This window comes from Bos indicus, chromosome 1 (genome assembly GCF_029378745.1).
Source record: "Bos indicus isolate NIAB-ARS_2022 breed Sahiwal x Tharparkar chromosome 1, NIAB-ARS_B.indTharparkar_mat_pri_1.0, whole genome shotgun sequence".
Lineage (NCBI taxonomy): Eukaryota > Metazoa > Chordata > Mammalia > Artiodactyla > Bovidae > Bos > Bos indicus.
Genome location: NC_091760.1, coordinates 73,502,092 through 73,526,359, shown reverse-complemented (window position 1 = coordinate 73,526,359; position 24,268 = coordinate 73,502,092). Strand labels below are relative to the sequence as shown.

Sequence of the window (24,268 nt, the reverse complement as noted above, 5' to 3'; positions counted from 1 at the left end):
TCAAAATACTAACCTCTACAAGGGTGGGCATACTATTTACAAATTTCAAGTTTGCTTAACAAGACATATTCCAGGCAGAAGCGAAAGTGAAGACAGAAATTCCCTTTCAGGATGTCCTAGTTTGGGTTCCTCAGACTCTAAGCAAAGGTTCAGTTAGTTTATTTGGGAGGCAACTCCATGAAGCAGAAGTGAGGAAGCAGCAAAAGTAAGAAGGGTAGGGAGAAGAGCAAGGAAAGGCGAGTTAACACGACAGTTTAACCACGGGCAAACAGGGCTCAGTTCCACTAAGGATCTTGTGAGAAACCAGAATGTGCGTGCTGCGTGACAGGAAGCTGGGGTACTTACCAGCCGGCCCCCGCTCCTTCCTGGTTGGGGGTTACTCTGCGGGGGTTCCACCTCCTGCCCTTCCAAGCTGCCCTTTGTGTAGGCTGAGCAAGCTCCTGGGGTGCAGGAAAAGTCCTCAGGTGGGAAAGCAGGGAACACAGGGCTTGTGGCAAGCTGTCAGCCTGTTCAGGAACTGGGCTGCAGGCAGGCGGACGCCATTTGACACTGAGGGATGTGGAGTGTGTGTGTGTGTGTGTGTGTGTGTGTGTTACTGAGGGATGTGGAGTGTGTGTGTGTGTGTGTGTGTGTGTGTGTGTGTGTGTGTGTGTGTGTGTGTGTGTGTGTGTGTGTGTGTGTGGAGAGCATCTGCATACACATCCATCTCTTACAAGCTGTACTTGCTAGAAAGCTGAGTCCGATACCATTGACAGTTGTTATCCACTCATGAACGTTTGACTTGTCAAAGGTACATCTCTAGAAATGCCCTCACATTTATGCTTGATTTTCCACACAGGTGCCCAAACAACTACATGGGAGAAGACTGACCTTTCTAATAAACGGTGCTGGGTCTACTGGATACACACATGTAAAAGAATTAAGCTGATCCATTTCCTGACTCACACTATGTACAAAAGTGAACTCTGGTCCAGAGACCTGAATTTAAGAGCTAGAACCCTAAAACTCTTCAGAAAAAAAATGAGTGTATCTTAGTAATCTTGCATTTGGCAATACTTTGATTCTAACACCAAAGCACATGCAACCAAAGAAAAAAGATAAATTTAGACTTCATCAAAATAGAAAAGTTGGTCAATGAGTATTTGTTAAATTGGTGAATAAAAAATTTTAAATTCCCCAGATAGAACACATTTTCAAGTATACCAGATATATTACAGTCAGTTAAAGGCAAGTCTTCTTAACTGCGAATTCATGAACTTTGGGGTCTATGAATCTCTGGATACATTTTGCACATTTGTGTAGGTGGTAATGCACATTTTTCTGGAGAAAGTGTCCATAACTTCCACTAAATTTCCAAAACCATCTATGACACAAAAAGCACATGCTCCCCTCTCTGGGGTGGACACTCAAATCTTCAGTAGGTCATGCTCTCCACAGGCTTTAAAACTCATCCATGTCAAACCCTGTTCTAAGATCTGATATGCCTTCTGCCATATCAGGGGCATAAGCTGGGTATGTGTGTGAGGTTAAGTATCACAAATTTAATCATGTACTAAAAAATCCATCCAGGTTTCAGCAAATTAAAATCATTTAAAGAATGTGAAATGTCCAAATAGCAATAAATCTATATGAGCCAATAAAAAACTCACAAGTAGCAACTGAACTTTAATATCTTTCCCCAAAATTCCCAATTTATAAATTACTCTGCATTTGTGTATATATTTACACAAATATACATCATAAATTCCCTCATCTTAAATTCAGCCTTTCACAGGAGCAGGGTTCTGGGAATCTGAGACAACTGCTAGTCTGAGCTGGTACTCTAAAGAGCCCCTTGGTCTTAACACCGGCTGCTGTGTGCGCATCAGAAGGGTCCACCCTGTAGCACCACAGATGCACAGCCAAGGTGCCAGTTCCGTTGCAGTCCAAGTTCACATATCCAGGTGCTTATAGAGTCTGCGGCTTTTCTCTTTTTTATTTCTGTTGCCATGTTTTTTCCAGGGCTTCCCAGCCCCCCTCTCAGAGCTCACAGCAGCTGCTGTCACCAAGCCACTCCCAGGCTTGTAGCCCATCACAGCCTGGACTCCTTTGGTCAGAGCTCTCACATTTTCCTAGGGAATAAGGGAAGATATTAATGGCGGTGTCAGCAGTCTCCTTCAGAGGATACACACAGAATTGTTTGTGGAGAACTCCAGGATAGTGGACTTCCGTCTCTCATTGCTCTTCTTTCTCTCCCCATTCCCGAAATAAGTTTCTCAGAGTTTTGTCTTCAATTCATTCTGCCTTCAACTTTTATTTAGTCCCATGGCTTCAAACACCATCTATATCAATACTCGTAATACCAGCTATTTTCTGGAAATCTCTCTTGATATCAAAATTCTACTTGTGTAACTCAGTTAGTTAGAAGCTGACTCTACATTCTTTATTTCAGCCAGTGGTATAAGAACCTGCTCAGCCCCCAAGATGACACACTCCGTCTTATCTGTCACAACAGTTAGGCACTGAGTTCCATGGACTCCAGTCTCTAGAACTTTATACATCCTTCCCTCTTATCCATCCCCACTGCTTTAACCCAGATGTTCATTGGCTTTTACTGGACCACTGCAAGACTCGTTGAGTCCAGAGTCCACACTTCTATTAGAGTTCTCTAATCTGTATCTCTCTAAGTCCTGTCCTCACAGATCTCTGAAGGCCCCTTGCAGACTGGGGAATCAAGTCCATATTCCTTCCAGTGGCACACAGGGTCACCTGCAACATGGGTTCGGTGCTGATAAAACCCACACTCCCGTATCTTTTTGCCTCTGTTCATTTACTCCTTCTGCCTGGAAATTTCATCACATCTTCCCACTGACACATTTTTATTTGTTTCTCAAAGCCTAGCTTAAATATCATTACCTTTCTGTAGTCTGGCAAGGATGTGGAGGTATTAGAACCCTCATACATTGCTGGTGGGAATGTATAATGGTGTAGCCACTTTGGAAGATAGTCTGGCAGCTACTCAGAAGGTTAAATATAGAGCAATTCCAATGACCCAGTAATCTTACTCCAAAGTATACACCCAAGAGAAATGAAATACATGTAAACAGAAAAACCTTCACGTGAATGTACACAGCAGCTGTATTTATAATATACAAAAAGTGGAAACAACCCAAATATCCATCAACTGACAAACGAATAAACAAAATGTGGTATATTCCATTTAATGGAATATTATTTGGCAATAAAAAGCAAAAGAAGTACGGATACGTGAATGAACCCTGAAGCTGTTAGGCTTTGCTAAAGAAGCCAGCCACAAATGATCATACAGTATATGATACCATTTATATCTAATGTCCAGAACAATCTATTTATAGAGAAAGTGGATGACTGGTTGGAAGTGGCTAGTGGAAGTGGGGAATGGGGAGTGAATGTTAATGGGTACAAGGTCTCCTTCTGGAGTGAAGGAGTTCTATAATAAAATGTTCTAAAATTAGATGGTGGTGATGGTTAACACAACTCTGTGAATATACCATAAACTATTAAATCATGTATTTTAATAGGGTGAATTCAATGATATGCGAATGACATTTCAATAAAGCTGTTACTAAATAAAGCTGTTTCAATAAAGTGTATTGGATCAGAAGTTAAAAAAAAAAAAACTTAAAACTCACCTGATGGAAAAAAGCTTTGTCCACTACATTTTCAATCTGATATACCTTTTTATTTCTAACCACCTGCAGTTTTATTTCCCCACTATTCACTTTTTTCTCCAGGAGTCGCTGGTGTTGGTACTGAAAGGTCACAGGATCTCTGCCAGGAGGAGGATGACAGTACAGGAGTTTACCCTGCAGAGATAACACGTGTGGTAACAGCACACCCTCAGAGCACCTGTGTGAAGTTCACAGAGGTGGCCTCTCCCCAGGGCACACTGATGGAACTTTCGTTCTTTTGACAGCCGAGATGGGTTCTGGTCACTGCAACCAGACAGTCCTAACACCCAGAAGACGATCCTTAGTGTTCTAGAGGCCTCACTCCTTCCATAGTCCTAACTCAGAATGTAACCTTTCTTCTCTGTGCCCCTCTTTATCTTCTTTAATGTACTCCTCAGTACAAGTACGTGATTATATTGGGTTGGCCAAAAAGTTGTTTGGGGTTTTTCTGTAACATCTTATGTAAAAACCTGAACAAACTTTTTGGCCAATCCAAAACTTAATGTGGTAGTTGGGGGTTTAGTCACTCCGTCGTGAACAACTCTCTGCATCCCCATGGACTGTAGCCCACCAGAATCCTCTGTCCAGGGGATTTCCTAGGCAAGAATACTGGAGTGGGTTGCCATTTCCTTCTCCAGGGCAATCTGCTGACCCAGGGATTGAACCACGTCTCCTGCTTTGCAGGCAGTCTCCTGCACCGTAGGTGGATTCTTCCCTGACTGAGTCATCAGGGAAGCCCTATACTTGATGTATTTTCCGAAACAAAAGCCAGGATGCAGTTGGACAGTGTGGCTGCACTAATGGGGACTCTGGGCCTAATGCTGTCGTTCGCTGGGCGCCAAGTTTCCTCTTCCTACCATGTGTTCTCTAAAGACTGTGCTGTGTTTTAACTCATTTCCCCCATCCTCTACCTAGACAGCATATTAAAAAGCAGACATCACTTTGCCAACAAAGGTCCATCTAGTCAAAGCTATGGTTTTTCCAGAAGTCAGGTTATGGGTGTGAGAGTTGGATCACAAAGAAGGCTGAGCTTTGAAGAACTGATACTTCCAAACTGTAATGCTAGAGAAGACTCTTGAAGAGTCCCTTGGACAGCAGGGAGATCAAATCAGTCAATCCTTAAGGAAACCAACCCTGAATATTCATTGGAAGGACTGTGCTGGAGTTGAAGCTCCAATACTTTGGTCACCTGATGTAAAGAACTGACTCATTGGAAAAGACCCTGATGCTGGGAAAGGGGGTGAAAGAGGATGAGATGGTTGGACAGCATCAGAGACTCAATGGACATGAGTTTGAGCAAACTCCAGGAGATGGTGAAGTACAGGGAAGCCTGGCACGCTGCAGTCCATGGCGTTGCAAAGAGTCAGACACAACTGAGCGACTGAACACAACCACCACCCATCCTTCACAGATTGACAGATGGCAAAGAATAATTAATAAATAATTCATCCATACAAGTGTTCTATTAACTATTTTCTTCCTAAATTAAGAAAAAAAAGAACACAGCTGTCCTCTTTCACTTCTGTGCCCCAAAGCCCCACTGATGACACACTGAGAAGAGGAGGGAATAAAGCGACATCCTCACAGCCAATTATTATGAGCCTCCTGGAATACTTTTTGTGGAAAGAAGTAGCTTACTACTACTGTTAATAAAAACTACCGGGGCTAACTTTACACGAGGCACTGAGCTAAGTGGTGTTTGTGTATATGGGGGTGTCTGTGTCCAACTCATATCACCATTCTCATTTATTTCCCATAATAATCTCATGAGATAGGTACTATGAACTCCTATTTTGCTGATGAGAAAAACCCAAAACTTACTATGTCCTCACTGTAACAGGAAAATAATAGCTCACAGACTTACATACTTTATCATCTTTACTGATAACAGATATTCAGAGATGTTCATCTATTTCATATCATGTCAGTCCTTTCTATGTTTTATATGATGCTGGCTCCCCTGGATCAAGAGTATAATTCCAGTTATAAAACAGTATCAACAAGAAAATATCTCTTTTATAACCCAGCTGGTTGCCATTACCCTAAACACAGGCAATGGAAGAAGACCTACTTACTTATTGGAGAGGAACAAGAGGCAGGGTTCACTTACATTGACATAATCCTTCAGGATGTAGCGTGCAGATCGAGGCTGGTCTGGCTGTCCATGTGCTGTCATGAATCCTCGCATACCTATGAGGGGAAATGAATTTTGTAAAACCTAAGTTAGAAGACACTGTAATAAAGAAACTTGAGGTTAATGGAAATCTAGCCTTTTCTATAACTACACTGCATTCTTATGCTACCTTAAAAAAAATCAATTAACAATGTAGAAAATATTTTGGTTAGCATTACAAATCTGACAATCCAGGACCGACTATACTGGTGCATCTGATCTTTTGACAAACGCCTAGCAACATGTTGTGACGGACACGTTCAGTCTCTCTCTACTCTAGTTATTTCTTTCATCTCTTTGATTTTAAACACTGATCCAAGGAGGCTACTTGTAGAATGCTACATTGTCATTATCAGCAAAACCAAAAGCAACAGATCAAGTTTTCTTATTTAATGACATACCTACACTTTTTTCAGTTTCCCAAACATACAACAAAGATCCCTTTAATACTAATCCAATTAGAAGGGAGCAACAGAGCAGAGCTGATAATAACACAGGCTTTAGCTGACAGGTTCAAAACCCAGCTCCTCCTACTAGCCCTATGTTGTTGGGTCCTTTAGTTTAGAAGAAAGCAGTTACACAACTATACACAAAGATACCTTTGAAGGAGGATGAAAATCTAAAAATTAAAAAAAAAATGATAGGAAAACAGCTTTTCCCAAGTAAAACACCAAACCCAACAAAACTAAAAACCGAACAAAACTGACTTCTATGGGGCTAAAGAAAATATACATCAAGAAAAACATTTGAAACATAGGTGGCAAAGAATTGCTACAAATCATTAAGACACAAATGATGCATAGAAAAAAGTGATGCTTAGAAGATAAAATGGTTAACAAATACATGGACAGATGATGGATTGTACTAGTATTTTAAGAATGTTTAGGCATGTGTTTTTACAAATTGGCTTTGTCCTCACTTTTTGATTTACCAGAGAGAATTAGATGAAAAATTTGAAAAGACTCATATTACTTTCAGTTTTATCTGGATATCAAACCAGATGGAAAGTCTGATACAAAGTCTACTTTTCCCCATCTTTCAGGCCAGCACAAGGGAGAGATGGATTAGGAAAGAAACCTAGGTTCTCACTGAGGCTATGCCACTGACCAGACACCACCTTAGGCAAGTTATTTCATGCTCAGAGTTCAGATTACTTGTTGTAAGGAAAGGGAGAGGAGAGATGGGGAAATCTTTAAGACCCCTTCTTGTCCTATGATTTTGTGACTATACTAGTCTTACCACAAGTGCTTAGTATCCATCCTCTTTAAAATATCTCAACTAAGGCAAAAATTCAAGGTCTGATTTAACTGTGGTTTATATCAAATCACCTTTCTCTGCCAGGAAACACTCAAATAACCTGAACTCTTTCCTGGCTGAGGGCAATTTCTTGAAAGGCAAGATACATATACATGGAAACTTTTTAACACTGGTATTTCTTTAGGTAGATACAGGTCTCTCCAGATTAAAGTTTGTGTTTAAGATAAGTAAATCACAGTCAATTGGAGAAATGACAAAGATAATTCTCACGTGTGTGTATGCTAAGTTGCTTCAGTCGTGTCTGACTCTGTGCAACTCTATGGACTACAACCTGCTGGGCTCCTCTGTCCATGAGATTCTCCAGGCAAGAATACTGGAGTGGGTTGCCATGCCTGCCTCCAGGGGATCTTCCCAACCGAGGGACTGAATCCTCATCTCTCATGTCTTTTGCACTGGCAGGCAGGTTCTTTACCACTACCACCACCTGGGAAGTTTCTACATGGAGCTCCCATGAAGAAAAGCCAACAGAGCCTCAGGTCAGAACCCCTACGTCTACACTTGGGTCCAAGGCCTCCTACCGGAAAGGGCCTGAAACCACCAAAGCCTGGGAAGACACGTCTCCCAGGCACTGATTTCTACGATTAAAGCCTGGGGAAGAGGCAAGGAATATAGCACACCTCCTTCTCTAACTCTAAAAAGCACCTAACATGGAATAAAATACCACTCAGGCAGCAGCTGGCTCCCACTCCTTTACTGCCAGACCCCCAAACCACTACCAAGTCAGCTACCTGGAGGCTACTCCGCAGGAAAGACCAACAGGACCACAGAAGTATCAACCCTGAAAGATGACAAAATGCTAAGGGAAAATTCTGAATTTGTATCTTTGCAGGGTACTTCTATCAGTAATTATATTGTTATTTTTTGTTCACATTTTAAAATAAACCACCACTCACATCCATAAGCTGTCAGCAGTTCTTCTGATGTTGGAGGTCGCCGGGGATCTTCATCCTCTCTAGGCTTTATGATGTCAATGCCATATGTAGCTTCTAAAACATGTCTTGGAATATTCTGGCAAACATAAGCTTGTCAAGGAATCTACTTCTCTGAACTGACCCTCCTCCTCCTCCCCATGGCATCTTCTAAGAACATGTATTTCAGCACCATGGTGACAAAAAACTTTCCACCTCTCCTAAGAAGTATGATTATTCTTAATTTTAAAAGACTTTCAGTCCTTCTTTTAAAAAAAGCCTTATGCACCAAATGTATGCACCTCCAAATGTATCCTTTAAAAATATTATCTCTGAAACAGACTTCAAGATGACAAATTTTTACCTAAATACATTACAGATTTGTGAGATAATCCTAATTCAGAGATAAGTCACACAATCTTTGTTTCTAATCCTTACAATTATGTAAGGAGGGATGATTTTTACCTCCCCTGTTTAATTACCCAGATTTTTCTGAAGCTCCAATATACACAGAACAACCACAATTTTGGCACAGCACCAAGGATATTAGTGATACAGGTGGGACATGGTCTCTCATCTGGTCAATCGGGAGGATTCCACTGCAAATCATCTCGGCTTTGGTAGAGACAAAGGAGGGCATCACCAGGCCTGGGCAGTCACACAGGCAGAGGCCGGGTTCTACATAGAGAGTCTGAAGGACAAGTAAGGGGGTTAGGCTGGGCACACGGCACAGGAAGGGGAAGAAGAGCAGCACACGAGCGGCAAAGAACTCCAGAAAATACTCAGAGGGAGGAACTGTCTGAGGAGTAAATGCAGAGGCTGATGCTGTGGAAATACCTGAAAATGCTTGGTGTGGCCGGGCGTAGCAGACACAGATACCTTCTTGTTGCCTAGGATGGTGTTGATTGTTGAACTCTTACCAACGTTTGGATAGCCCACCTAGAAGGGAGTCAGACAGAATGTCTACAGTAAAAGTTGGCAATCTTCACAGGATGCCAAAAGCCTACCCTATCTAAAAAGCCTGCATCACAGGATGCCAAAAGCCTACCCTACCTAAAGGAAAGAACACTGGATCAGAGGGCAGAAGACAACCTTAAAAGTTTGCATTCTGGTATATCTTGTAAGTCACGAATCCTGTAGGGATTAACTGGGAGACTGCAGAAGGTGACTAATACGAAGAGGGGTGTAACCAGTTTAAGCCTTGAGAAGTTCACTCTTGGAGCTGGGCTTCGTCTGTCACACATGGCCTGCTCCTACGGCGCCCACGGGCAACAAGAAGCCTTCAGTTCCCTGTGGCACCAGGGCCTGGCTGGTCTCTGGGGTTCCAGGGCAGTGGGAATACAGACCCTCATCAATCAATTTTATGACCTATCTCATCTTACCAGTCCAACAGTAAGTTGTCCATCCTTCACCTTCTTTCCAGAGTGCAGCTGCTTAAAGACCTCCAGCAATTCCTGCTTGGATACCAAGTGACTAAAATTGTGTATTTGCCTCTTTTGTGGGGTGTTCCTTCCTTGAGCCTCAGAATCCACAGTATGGCCCTCCTTGCAGTCCTGGCCACAGGCTTCCTCATCAGAGCTGCTGCTGTCTTCCAAACACGTCTGCCAGTCCTCCTCCTCCTCCTGACAGTCCTCATACTCGCTCTCATCTTCTTCACTACTGGCAGCTTCACCAAGTGAAAGATGTTCAGTCTCTTTGTGTAGAATTTCAGCTTCGTCGCAACTGGAGTTTTCAAACTCGGCTGTGATAGCTTCTCCAGTGTCTCCGTTTACGTCTTCCTGATGAAATAACAGAAACCACATAAGTTCAGAAGTGTGTAACAACTGCACTTTTCACTCCGGTGAAAACACTCAGAGTTGGTTATCTAAGATGAACAGAGGACAAAAAACATTGTGAAGAAGAGGGAAGGTGACAGATGGAGGAGACGAGATAACATGAGAATATAACTGAACTATCAACAGTGGTGCCCTCTAGAGGTGGACCTTCACATCACACATTTTTGTTACTTGAACTTTGAACAAATAACATCTATTATTTTTCTAATAGATAACTCTTGTCTAAGGCCATACTACCCTGAACACCTTGATCCTAATAGATAACTCTTTTATCTATTAAAAAGAGAGTAAGAATTTAGAAAAGTCTGTGTCAAGCTGATTTCCTTGGCAGTACTTTTGCAATGGACTGTAGAATAAAATAAAAGCATTCTCATTAACAGTAAAACAGTTAACATTCTCTTCTATGCACAAAGCAAGATGGGTATAATTTATAATATATATATATTTGCATTTTCAAAGACATGGATTTTCATAGTTAAGGAAACTTCTTTTATAACTGCCTTTAATAAATCATAGCACCATGGAGCACAGGTCCCTGTGTGTGAAACATGAGAGCAACAAAACAATGCTGTGCATGGAAATTATTCACCAAACAATGATTTTTTTTTTGGAAACAGAATGGTAAAAATCATTTACAATTCATGGGTATATTAATCCTTCTGGATGAATTGCAAGTTGGAATCAAGTTTGCCAGGAGAAATAACAACCTCAAATATGCATATGATACCACTTTAATCACAGAAAGTGAAGAGGAGCTGAAGAGCTTCTTGATGAGAAGAAGTAAAAGTAAAAGAAGTAAAAGAGAAGAGTGAAAAAACTGGCTTAAAACTCAACATTCAAAAACTAAGATCATGACATCTGGTCCCATCACTTCATGGCAAATAGATGGGGAAAAATATAAACAGCGACAGACTTTATTTTCTTGGGTTCCAAAATAACTGCGGACGGTGACTGCAGCCATAAAATTCAAAGATACTTGCTCCTTGAAAGAAAAGCTATGACTAACCTAGACAGCATATTAAAAAGAAGAGACATTACTTTGCCGACAAAGGTCTGTACAGTCAAAGCTATGGTTTTTTTTTCCAGTAGTCATGTATGGATGTGCGAGTTAAACCATAAAGAAGGCTGAACATCAAAGACTTGATGCTTTTTTGAACTGTGGTGTTGGAGAAGACTCTTGAGAGTCCCCTGGACAGCAAGGAGATCAAACCAGTCAATCCTCAAGGAAATCAGTCCTAAATATTCATTGGAAGGACTGATGCTGAAGCTGAAACTCCAATACCTTGGCCACCTGATATGAAGAACTGACACACTGGAAAAGGCCTTGATGCTGGGGAAGATAGAAGGCAGGAGAAGGGGACGACAGAGGATGAGATGGTTGGATGGCATTATCGACTCAATGGACATGAATTTGAGCAAACTCTGGGAGATAGTAAAGGACATGGAAGCCTGGTGTGGTGCAGTCCATGAGACCACAAAGAATTGGACATGACTTAGCAACTTAACAACAATCATTCTGAATTCTTATGGATAATAAAGCAGAAATACAACAGTTTACAGTATTACCAATTCTTATCAATAAGGATGAATTGATTTAGATTTAGAAATGATGCAAACCTATCATTTCCAAATAATCTACAGGAGAGGGCATGATCAACTCAGTTAAATAGGTATCCTACATTTTAGGGAAGAAACAAAGTCAGGGAGAAGAGGTATGATTTCACTGTCATTTCAGGTGACTCAAAAAGAAACTTGGAATTGGAAGCAATTTCTATAATGAATGTCAAGAAGTCACTGTGTACTATTCTGAATCATTTAAAAGTATGAAAGAGGCAGAACACAAGAATGTGGACTGAACATGGGTATGTACTAGGAAAACTAAGGCTTGAAGCAGTTTAGGTTCAGGAAAAATGATAAAGGCAACATAAGGACTTTGCAGTAGTTACATCAAAAATTTAAAGAAGAGACCAATTGAAAAAGTATATACAGGTCCCTTGCTAAGACTAGCCAGTGAGGCACTCTCCACCCCCTTCTGATGTCTATGTCAGAAGCTTTATCTGTCCCTTTTTCACTTTAATAAAACTCTGCTACACACACACCAAAAAAAAAAAAAGAAAGAAAGAAGGGAAAAGTCCATCTTTTGGGGAACACGGTGCAATTTAACAAATGGTCAAGAGAAAACAAAAGTACTCAATTAAAAAAAAAGTCTCATTAAAAAAAAAATAAGAATGGTTAAATCACCATGGCTGTTGCTGCTGCTAAGTCGCTTCAGTCGTGTCCGACTCTGTGCGACCCCAGAGACGGCAGCCCACCAGGCTCCTCTGTCCCTGGGATTCTCCAGGCAAGAATACTGGAGTGGGTTGCCATTTCCTTCTCCAATGTATGCATGCATGCTACGTCACTTCAGTCGTGTCTGACTCCATGTGATCCCATGGACAGCAGCCCACCAGGCTCCTCTGTCCACAGGATTCTCCAGCCAAGAATACTGGAGTGGGTTGCCATTTCCTTCTCCAAAAAACCATGGAGAAAGAACCAAACTTCAGATAGGTGAAAAAATAGTGAATATCTATTTTTAGTAAGTTCATGCTTGATATTCAAATGACAGATGTGATTAGATACGATATCACAACAGTAGCTGGTAACAACCTGGAAAATCGTGAACAGAGATTTCAGAAGACTTAGGAAGAATAAATAGGGTTCAACTTTTAGAAAGGAAGAAAGAATATCTTCCATAAACCAAGCACTGGTAATCCAGTCTGACAGGGAAACAATTCCACAAGTTAGCTGACAGTCAGCAACAGGAGGCAGCAAAGATTCCCTGAGAACAGATCATGCAAACAAATTCCGTTTCCCTTGGGAATCTACTCCTCGATTGTCAGTTCAGGGAATACCACAGATGTAAAACTGATCCTTTTCCCATTTTTAACAGGGCCACTGGGTTGCTGTATCAGGGCTGAGTGATATATTGATAAATAATTATTCAGCACTGCAACTAGACACCAACTTCCAGGAAGGATTTGAAACAAGAGAAGCCATGGTGAAGAGGACAGCCTATGAAGCCAGATTGCCCAAGGATTACAAGCACTTACACTCTTTCTGGAGAAGATGAAATAAAACACAGAAAGTACTCAGAATAGCAGTGTCTGCTAAGAACAGGTTTTCTGTGGGTTAGCTTTTATTAACAACAGTAATAGCACAATAACTACTTTTATAGCCTTTCAAATACATCTTAAATGCTTGGTACACCTGTGCTTATTAAGTCCACGAAAGGTCACAGAACTGTCCTCGGCCCCAGACTACTCAACAGCGTTATCAATGAACATTAAGAATACACAGAAGGGCCAACACAAAATCTGCAGATGATTCAACGGTGGAAGAAGAGAAAAGCAAATGACACATCCAAAATGAATTCTACCTTGTCCGCAAACCACTAATATTTAGGAGTTACATGTCCTAAGCTGAGCTAAAAATAAAGTGAAAAACTTTCCCCACATGTAAAGATTGATGAGCTGTGCTTGGTAAAATCTTATCTTTTAAATACTGAGTTGGTCAAAAAGTTCATACAGATTTTTCCCTTAAGGTAGTACGGGAAAACCAGAACAAACTTTTTGGCCAACCCAATATTTGCGGGATATGGTTGTTCATAGGTTTAATGAGCCAAAAGCATAAGCTCCTTTGAAAGGAGGTGAATTAACAAAAACTCTGAATTCCTGGGAGTATCCTGATTACAAGAAATAAGAACACATGCCCTGGGCAAACCACATCTGAAAGACCATACTCATCAGTGGCCACCCATTGTAGGTGCTCTCCTGACTCAGGCAGAGAGGCCCTCAGCGTGAGGAGCGCGCTGGAGGACAGGTCTATAAGGAGCGGCAAAGCAGAAAAATGTATCTTCTGCAGAAGAGGGAACACCGGGAGAAAGTAAGAGGCCTTAGATCAAAGTTAGGAGAGCTGAGCCTCACTGGACTGGATGAAGAACTTTCACCCTGGAGAGAAAAAGAATGAGACATGTGGTATGTCTGGCTGCAGACAGTATGTGACTGTCTGCCAGGGAGGTGGACGGAAGAAGTCCTTCACAGAGGTAGAGCTCACTAATTTGTGAGCTCACCAACAAGAAGGCGTGTATTCAGAGCACCCAGCTCCGGCCACTAACTAGTCAGCAATGGCTGATAAATAGAGGTGAGACAAAAGGAGGTGGACAGGAAAAGATACGACTTTAAGTCTCTTTCAGCTCCAAGATGTTATTGCTAAGTTCTTTCCATAGCTGGTTATCATTAATTTTTATTAGAAAATAACTCAAACTGTTTCTATCAAAACTGGGTTAAAACACATGGTGTATCTTAATTTAGTATTAACTCATTTCTTTGTTTTCAAAATAAAATCAAAAGAGATTCTAGTTGAGTCCAGAGAAGTTACTACATTCAGCTGTATCTGGATTTTGGTTTTGACTGCTCTTAGAAGTAACTGTGAAGTCATTAGGAAACGTCCTACACAACTTTCTGCCTAACATTTAAAACAATTATGTGTCTTCAGAGAAAGCAACTTTGCGACTCACTTTTCTGTAAGTCATCATACTACCCTACTGCTGCTGCTGCTAAGTCGCTTCAGTAGTGTCCGACTCTGTGCGACCCCATAGATGGCAGCCCACCAGGCCTCTCCGTCCCTGGGATTCTCCAGGCAAGAACACTGGAGTGGGGTGCCATTTCCTTCTCCAATGCAGGAAAGTGAAAGTGAAAGTGAAGTCACTCAGTCATGTCTGACTATCCTACTATAAATAAAGCCCCACAAATCAACAATAAGAAAAAACAAACAAAGCGCACTTAACAGAAACCGAAATCTTCCTCCCTGAAGTCCAACCTGAAGAAGTCCCAGTTACCTTAGAGTTACCCATCAGCTTAATGGCTTCAGCCAAAGCTGACCAGAAGATGACCTTTACGTTTTCTTTTTTGAAAAATTCAGCCCAGGCACTCCGCTGCTCGGCAGTCAACAAGTCTGCCTTATTTATCAGAATAACATTCTCCTTGTTGTCATCAATGGTTTTCACATAACATTCCTAGGCAAGACAAAGATATTCAGATATTTCTCCAAATGGGGAAAAATTTGGCTAATTATACTGAAGACCCCCTTCCCCCAGAAGCTATTACTAAAAGGTCTTACTGTCCCCAGTTTTAAAACAGTCCTAATACAAAAGATTTTTAATCATGGTACATTCTATGGATCCTTTCAGCAGGCTTTGAAAAGAAGTTAGGTCACATACACTTACAAACTCTTCACATAAAAAACTAAAGGGTACATGCTGATATATGGCAAAACCAAAACAATATTGTAAAGTAATTAGCCTCTAATTAAAATAAATAAATTTAAATTAAAAACAAAACAAAAGGGTAAAAAAGAAATGCTTTCCTGCCCTGTTCTCATTTCTTTATACAGTTTCTTTTAAGCAAAAATAAAGAACTGCTGATTTGTCAGTCAGCAAGAACTATTTTCAAGCCAAATGATGACAGCCAATAATAATCTTACCTTTTATTACAAAAAATATTTTTGAAGTCTAAAAGGAAAATAAGACCCAGTGATTAAATTAACTCCCAACCATAGCTTTCCATTAGGAAATACCCTAAAAATATTGAAAGCTGAATTAATAAGATTTCCTTATTTTGAATTTTGCTAGTCACCAGTAGATTTTAAAATAATGGTTCTACTATGGTCCTCAAACAGAAGTAGGAATACTTCATGTGTGTTCAGTCTTATTAATTCAAAACCTGTATCACCTCATTTCTAGTGCTCCTCACACCTTAATGATGACCCCTGCAGTATTTACAAACTTAGATCATTTGTAGAATACCACAGAAGGTAGTAACTATGGTGTGAGAAGAGAAAGCTTAGTGGGATGAAGGGACTAGGCATACGCCAAACTCAGCAAAATGCTACTTCATTTACTGTCTCTTCAAAAATGAGAAACATTGGCAAATGCCTCTGAACAAAGTGGCTTCTAAACTAAAACCTAGGAAGTTCAAGTGTTTGTGCGTTCCTGCAGACGGAAACAACTGTCTGAAGAAAACATCTGTCTGAAGGGCACCACTATGCAAGCTCCTGGCCTTGGAAGGAGTGGGGGACCGGATAGGGTGCAAAGGCTGGCCCAGAGCCACTGCTGTCAGTGACACGGTTCTCCCACTGCTGCTCCAAGGACAAGTTTGAATCTTGTCACGTTTTACTTACCAAATCCTCACACCTAAACAGGAGCGGATTTCGAGCATCTACTATCTGGACCACGATATCACTGAAAAACAAACGGGAGACGCCAATCACTGTGAAGTGAAAGGAAACAGTATTGAGAGCAGACATTCTCCATGTCAGGCGCTGATAGAGTTAACTTTCAATGGGCACAATTATCCCCAGTTTATATGTAAAGAAGCTGAAGCTTGGAACAGCTAAGTGGTCTATTCAAAGTCACAAGGTACTAAGTGATGGAGCTTGAAAGGGAACTCAAGTACTCTGGACCAGAGATCATGCTGTAATCGTAACATTTTCCTGCTCTCAATATGCTAAAAATTTTAACTATACCTTCTTGTCATCTCTCCTGGAAAGATTAAAGAGTTATTTCAAAGATTTCAACCCAAGGTGAGGTTGACTGTATGCTCAGCACCCAGTCTACACTTGTGTTAAGCAAGGCCTCAAAAAGCCCTGATACATCACCTGATCACAGCTGCCACTATAAACCTCATTGAAACCCTTCTGACATGTAGCAAATCATCATTCACCAGTTTCAAGAATGTGCTTAAATGTAAAGATTCAAAATAGTGAAGTATCAACTGAAGTTGCCATGGTGAAGCAGGAAATGATGAATCCAACCCCTTTCATCACACAGAAGATGATGGAGCAATGTGAAAACTTTCCGTGCAGACAGCAAGTCCCTCGAATTCTCACAAAGGTAGCGGGGACCAGCAGGCCAGCACTGTACGACTTAATACTGCACTTCTCCGGTAGGATCCTCCCTGCCCTCAGCCTCTGCGGCTAGAACGCCGTGACCACAGCTGGGAGGGAACAAGCTGCGCATGTGCCAGCACCTTCTAATAGTCTTCCCAATCCATGTCCGGTTCACTCTTCCTCAAGTAACTCCTATGCAACTATGCTGAACACCAAGGAAATGTGTTAAATCAAGGCTACCATTCAGGGCAGAGCTTTTGACAAATCTGGGTTTGCATTTTCCTTCAGAATAAATTTCCAGCATAATCTTGTGAGTAAAGGAACTCATAGACTTGCTAATTTCTGACAAGATGCTTAAAAAGTTCTCTAGTTAAGTGGGTCCTAGTATTTCCTTCTTTAAGGTAATATCTACTGCTTTCCAACTGTAAGGATTTAACAGTAAATGCAAAAATGACTGCAAAAAACGGACAAAGTCTAATGAACCAAAGTCCATAAACATTACGTCTACCTGCCAAACAGGCAGAAAAAATAACCAGCTTAGACACACCAGTAAGAAGACAAGTTTAAGATGGCATGCTTTGTGTACTGAATTAAGATGCAGGGCAAAGTGCCAGTTATGTGCTGCAAAGGCTTGATGCAACGCAACGGAAACGCCCTGTCTGACCAGAAGCAGCATTCTGCCCTCCGTGCCTCAGCGGTTTCCTGCATTTCAATGAAATGTCATACACCAAATCCTTTCTGATAACTATTCTTGAACTTAAAGAAACAGATGACATAGCTAGCCTGTTATCAAACAGGAGACATCTGCCGCTTTACAGAACATATCAATAAATATTTCCTGTTAAGAGACACAGCAGGAGTCACTTTAATGATATTTTTATGTAATTCAGATCCACTTCCATGTGATACAGCAACAGAACAAGTGATGCCGTAATCCAATTGAAGCTACAAGTTTCAACAGGTCCAGGCTTACTCTGGGGAAACAAACAGCTTATTTAGGGGCATAAAAAATAAGGGCCTTCCCGTTAAACATGGAAAAATTCATATGGTTACCATTGTTCCCTCTCAAGACCTACAAAAATGAAAGTAAAGGCTGGAACTCATTAGGACAAAAAGAGCAACTCAGAAAGTTAGTCAATGAGAAGCAGGCCTGTTCACACTCCAGAGCTCTGAGAAAGCTCAGGATCAGAAGCATCAGATGCAGCTTTTGAGACAAGGGCAAGGTGTGGGGCTAAAATCACTCTGAACAGGGAGGGATTAGGTCCATTCCCTTGTTCCATTCAGCCAGGCGGCCACACTTCACCCCATAGCCCCTCAGCCCTCTATCCCAATGGCAGAAGCCAGGCTTTATTGTGGAGAAGATGAACCTGAGAGGCTCCAGAACTAAGACCTCAAGCATAGGAGAAGGTGGGAAAGAAATGCCATACTGAAGAGGAGGATTAACGTCAGTCGACATATACCCCAAATGGTGCAAAGGCCCAGTCCCCGTGTAGTATATCATCACCTTTACCCCGTTCCTGGCAGACGAAAGTGCTTCTCTTTAAGAAACTGACTGATCCTAGGGAAAACACCCTAGATACGAACATCTTAGGGTATCCCAACCAAATAAAATTGATCTCTGCTCAGTCACCACACAGAGAAGTTCACCTGGTGGCAAAATCACCCAAACAGAAGTTCGTCAATCAGCTTTGTAACACTTTGTTTTCTTAAATATGAACAGATGGCAAACATCACTTGATATCTGTGGAAAGCCTCTTACACAAGTCAGAAACCAGAATAAACAGGGAAAAAAAGAAATATGGAAAAAGACAGACAATATATGAAATAGGAGAAAATCTAGAATTAAAAAATAAACTAAGAGTGTGCAGATGGGGGCATTCCCTCAAGGTAGAAGTTTCAATATTTCACACTGTTATCAATCCTCTTTGGAAAAAAAAAAGCGCATTTTCAGCAATATACATCCTAACTGCATGAAGGAGACATCAGTCCACGTCAGTCCCCAAAAGAACCATAATGGGTCTTCCTAAGCCCCATTCAAACCTAGGTCAATCTAAGGTCTGCATGGAGCCTGGCAATTAGCAGCAACCTTCCCCTTCCTTCCGGAGAAGGCAATGGCACCCCACTCCAGTACTCTTGCCTGGAAAATCCCATGGATGGAGGAGCCTGGAAGGCTGCAGTCCATGGGGTCGCTGAAGGTCGGACATGACTGAGCGACTTCACTTTCTCTTTTCACTTTCATGCATTGGAGAAGGAAATGGCAACTCACTCCAGTGTTCTTGCCTGGAGAATCTCAGGAACGGGGAAGCCTGGTGGGCTGCCATCTATGGGGTCACACAGAGTCGGACACGACTGAAGTGACTTAGCATAGCATCCCCTTCCTTTAGGCTTGGAGATTTGCCTTAATATTTTCACCTCCTCACATCCCAGCCCAATGACCCTCTCTACCCAAGGGAGCAAGATGGGCTGGAGGCATGTAAATGACTTTTAAGAAAAAGAGATAATTTGTGTTATCATAAAATTCATCCTTTTAAAAGTATACAATTTAGTGGTTTTTAATACAGCCACAAAGTTGTATAACTATCACCACTAATTCCAGAGCATTTTCATCACCCTAAAAAGAAATGTAAGTGACTTTTACAAATTTAATCCAAGCCCTTCTTCTTCGTAATAATGCTAAATATGCTAATATTCTTTCCCAAGAATCCCAGTGAAAGCATCCTGTTTCCTAACGTTCTTACTGGGTATATTTTATAGATTAAACACACACACCCCTGCTCCCCGAAGGCTTATTGTTAAAAGCATCATTTCAAATATAAGGTTAATTTAAGGGGTCCTTATAAATAACTCATACACTCTTTTGACAAAAATAAAAACCCTTTAGCAATAACAAAGAATGAGATTGAAGAAAGCTGATTCATCAATTTCTAACTATCAGGATATGGCAATGATCGAAAAATCTCCCATTCTCAACTTACCAAAGTCATTCTCTTATTTTCAAATCCCAGTTGAAACAAATCACTCCTAAATTCCCCCAATACTACTAACTGTTCCTTCAGCTCTGACTTGGCCCGTGATCCTTCATCTGTAACACAGCAGGACTCACACTTCATCTTGTATTTTACTAGTATTTCGTCAACTTAGTGCAAGGATTGCATTTCATCTATCTGTGTGTCCCTGGTGTTTGACCCCTCCCCAAAACACATTTGCTCTCTGCAAGCAGACACCAATCCTTTTTCACATCTGTATTTTCCATGTTACTAGTATGAATTCGTATACGTTTGCTGAAATAACTATAGATGGTTCACAACTCATCTTACAGAAAACAATCATTAAGTTTATCGATGTGTTTTATTAATAACAACCCCCCCCCCCCCATATTTTAAAAGAAATGTAGGATCACAGTTTCAGTTTTTATAATAATTCTCAGTAGCCCTTTGTATAGCTTGATCCTGTTCCCTTAACCCCTCTCTGGGCTCACAAACATATATAACATGCAAATCTAACATAACACCATCACCACATCCTTCTTACACCAGAAGAAAACGGTAATCTACCTTCTCTCAATCACCCTCCAGAGTTGGCGCCAAAAGTCCAAATTTCTTTCAAATGGTGTCAATATCAGGTTTTGTTCCTCTTCCAACCTGGTTTTAGAATGAGAAGTTTATCTTTCTGCTAGATTTTGATAGTTAGGTTTCAAGTGATATAAATACTCAAATTCATTGCATTAAAAAATAAGCATGCAAATATTAATTGTCAAATGATTTTTATATCCTTTCTGTTGAGTTAATATGTAAATCAAATTTAAATTTTCTACTCAAGCTTTTAAGTCCTAGAGGTTTATCCATCACACTGCAAGAAGGCTCCAGGGAGCGGTGATCAACTCCAGAGTGACAAATGGCGGGAGAAGGATATGAAAAGGAGAAAAGGCCAGGAATGCAGCGATGAACTCACAACCTTTGTGCAAGGAAACACATGCACAAAGCAATGTGGCTTGCACACACACACTAATTTGCACTTATAAGATGAAATCTACCATTTCTCTTTAAAAGAACAAAGCCTTAAAAATGCAAACAGCAATGCAAGGACACCAACATGCCTAACTTAAAATTTCAAGAAAATTCTTCACGGAGGTGAACACTCACCAGACAAGCTGACGTCTCCATTCTAGAAAGTTATCTTTCTCTGCTTGTTTGAGTTCTTCTGGGCTAGTTTTTTGGTCCCACTTTGGTCTGAAACAATCATAAAAAAAAAAAAAAAAAATCCACATGAGTTACCAAAACAGAATAGGATAACTGGATTTAATAATGGCAGTTGAGAAAAGAAAGCAGAAAAAAGTGAACACCAAATAAAAAATTTTACATTTAGTGGATTTGTTATGCCTTTTGATATACATTTTTACTCAACTCACCTCCTTGGTATACACAGGAACTGTTTGTTTTCTTCATGGAGTTTCTTAATTCTCTGGTTCTCCTCAAAAGATAGTAGTCCAGTTCTAGCCTCAGGAGGCACAAATTTAATATTAAGCTTCTCTGTCCATAGGGGGGAAAAAAAAGTACTGCTATTTAAGAGGCGGTGAATTCATTACTTAGAACACTAAAAATATGAGCACCTAAAACAGAATTTAAGCTTTCTTGATCTACATAGATTTCCCTAACCTAAAAAAAAGGAAAAGATCTTTACTAAATGTTTCAAAAGGTCAACCACTTTTTCCAGTACTGATTTTTATAAAACTCCATATGCTAAATGCATTTCTTGGAACCAGAAACAATAGAAATGGGAAGCAATTGAAAATATTCATTACAACCAATCTCCTCATTGTACCCATGGAGAATAATTATAAGCCAAAGGGACTGAGGGGAAAAGCAAAGTTCAGCAAGGAGACGCACTCCAGTCAAACTGGTGAGCTACTACAAAGCTAGAATTTACATAAAACATTTATAAACATTCACAATTAAGCTGTACAAGAATTTAAAGGAATAAAAAAACACCCAGTGTATGTATAAACCAGAGGCTTCTGCTCTAGGCTTTATCCCCTGAAGCTGCTCCAGGCCTCTCTACTGCACCTCTCCACACAGCCACCTAGTCTCCGAGGCAGGTGACTCCAGTGAGATAAGCACTTGGGAGCCAGCTATGCTTCTTACCCAAATGCTGAGAGGAGGTCCTATTCAAGGATAACAGGTCATCTTCAGCAATGGTTTTCTTGATCTTTAGGCAAAGACGGCAATCCACTACCCTCATGTGACCATCAATACTGGACGGTCCAGTCACCATTCTCATCATGTCATCCTCAACCACCAGTCAGAACACACACCCCTCTAACCCCATGCTTGATCATTTTTTAACATTAATTTCTCCTTCCAATGGTGACCTCCTACCCAATGTTCCCACTTAATATGGGAACTTACTCACCATGATGTTAACTGGTCTCTTCCCTGATGAGAGACTGAGTTTCTCGAATTTGACATGACAGATAACCACAGATACTTTTTAGAGCTTAATTTTAAAACCGTGGCACATTTTGAACTTCCCTGTTGAATTCAACTGACCCTTCCACACTGCTCCTGGGATATCTGCCTTTGGGTTAAAAACAGCTCCCTATGACTTTAGGAAGATTGGCAAAACACCCCCAAGTAGACTTACTTGTATCTAGTCAGCAAAGACAGAAACGTGTTGGAGGCACTCAGCAACAACTTACCAGCTACAAACTCTGTTCCTGCAAGTTCTGCAGTGGCAAGGAAGTCATCCAGGGAACTCTGTTCAGTCACGGACTGAAGATTAAGTCGACCCCAATCATAGCCATCGTTGAGCTCACTTGTGTGTAGCTATGAGTAAAACATACAGCTGCTTTCTTCTGCTCTTCACATCCAAATAAACGCTATGTTCTCAAAAAACCATTCTATGGCCTTGAGGGTGGTGTTAGCTCTTTTAGTCAACACTAGTAACAGTTAACATTTAAATGGGTACTTTCTTACCTCGTAATAGTTATTTTCCTTTTACTTTCTTGTTTAATTTTCAAAATCTTTTGAAATAAACTTCATGTCTCCATCAGGATTAAACTGGAGAGAATAAATTGCCTATAGTCATAAGCTAATAAGTGGCAGAGCTAATATGTGGTTTATAAATCCATAAACCATATACTCTGGTTCTGGCAGCCACTGTTGGTCAACTTTTTTAGACAGACACCCACAGTAAGCAATACACTTCGGATAGTGACTTAAATGCTGTGAGATACTGTGAGATGCTGTGTACCATTCAGTATAGTGAAGTGAAAACAAAAGAATCCTGAAAGTTACCTTTATTACATTCCACACAACGTGGTATTTTCTTGAGTTTTATTCTGTGGGGTGAAAGGCTTGGCTAGTTGCCACTCACTGTTCTGATTCCAGACACACCTCAGTTTGATAAGATAAACATCATCCTAAGCTACATGCTCTGTACAGGTACAAATAAATGAAAAAAAACTGAAGGTTAAAAGGCTAGGTGGTTTGCCCAAAGGCCCCAGAATCAGCAAAAATCAGGGTAAGGATTAGAATCCAGTTCTTTGCTGAGAACTTTGTGAATTCTAACACTTCGAGGAATGAATGTCAAAATGACAATTACAAATCAATCAAACCACTTCATCCGCTCTTCAAGGATCCTAAAGCTATGACCGTTTCCAGGCCCAGGAAGCTACTAGGCCCGCCAAACTTTGGAGAAATGCTGCCCAGTTCTGAGTAATACCACTAGGGAATAAAAAAAAAGTGAAGCACGAATCTGAGTTATTTTGTACTTCTGCTACCAACCAGCGGCTCTTGGAGGATCAATTCTTTAGAAAAATGAATACAACAAGAAGTAGTTTTTGCGTCATTCCTGTGAGGAAACTTCCAAATGCTTCCACGGCCTACAGGATAAATATCAAACTTTTGCCCTGGTTTCTGCCCTGGTTTTCAAGATCTCACTCCGACCTCATCACATTAGCCTCCACCTATGGGCCCTGTGTCTTGCTAGGAGGGCCTGTTTATCCGTCTGGTCGATTCTAACGGTCTTGAGCATTTGCGCATTTCAGTATCCCAGAGGGGCTGGGGGTGGGCCTAGAACGGATCCCCGCCGTTACCGGGGCGCAACTGTATTCATCCCTAGAAACCCTATTTTGGCATCATTTCCTTTGAATATTTCCCTGAGAACCTTGACCGTAAATTTCGCAGCGTTCAGACTCACAACTAGGCAGAAAGGCTGAGAAAGACGTTTTTACCCAGGAGTCAGTGTGGCGGTGGCTACGGCTCCGTTGAACTTGCTGGCGGATAAGAGCCCGGCCAAGGGTTCCACCCTCTGGCGCTCTTCTCCGTCCCATGCTTGTCCAGAAGACGAACGAAAAGCAGCAAGTTAGAGTCACACCAGTTTGCTGGGTATTCAGGAGCGCGATCTCCGGAAGTGACGTGTAGA

At 41.1% G+C, this 24,268-nt stretch overlaps 1 protein-coding gene and 1 long non-coding RNA gene across 2 annotated transcripts in view; one reads left to right on the top strand and one right to left on the bottom strand.

Moving 5' to 3' along the window:
- The window catches only part of LOC139183156 (uncharacterized), an 8,998-nt gene extending 7,336 nt beyond the window's left edge, over positions 1–1,662 (top strand). The window contains exon 3 of the long non-coding RNA XR_011566659.1: positions 839–1,662. This is a non-coding gene — a long non-coding RNA (uncharacterized lncRNA). The remainder of the gene's footprint in view (positions 1–838) is intronic.
- On the bottom strand, positions 1,646–24,268 carry LSG1 (large 60S subunit nuclear export GTPase 1). The gene is made up of 14 exons (XM_070789615.1): positions 24,078–24,268; positions 22,542–22,668; positions 21,255–21,375; positions 20,989–21,075; positions 20,401–20,487; positions 16,139–16,199; positions 14,799–14,975; positions 9,470–9,865; positions 8,925–9,026; positions 8,626–8,778; positions 8,073–8,187; positions 5,800–5,879; positions 3,651–3,824; positions 1,646–2,111 (listed from the first exon to the last, which is right to left on the bottom strand). The coding sequence occupies exons 1-14, from the start codon at positions 24,174–24,176 to the stop codon at positions 1,932–1,934; spliced, it is 1,959 nt and encodes a 652-aa protein (XP_070645716.1). The 5' UTR covers positions 24,177–24,268; the 3' UTR covers positions 1,646–1,931.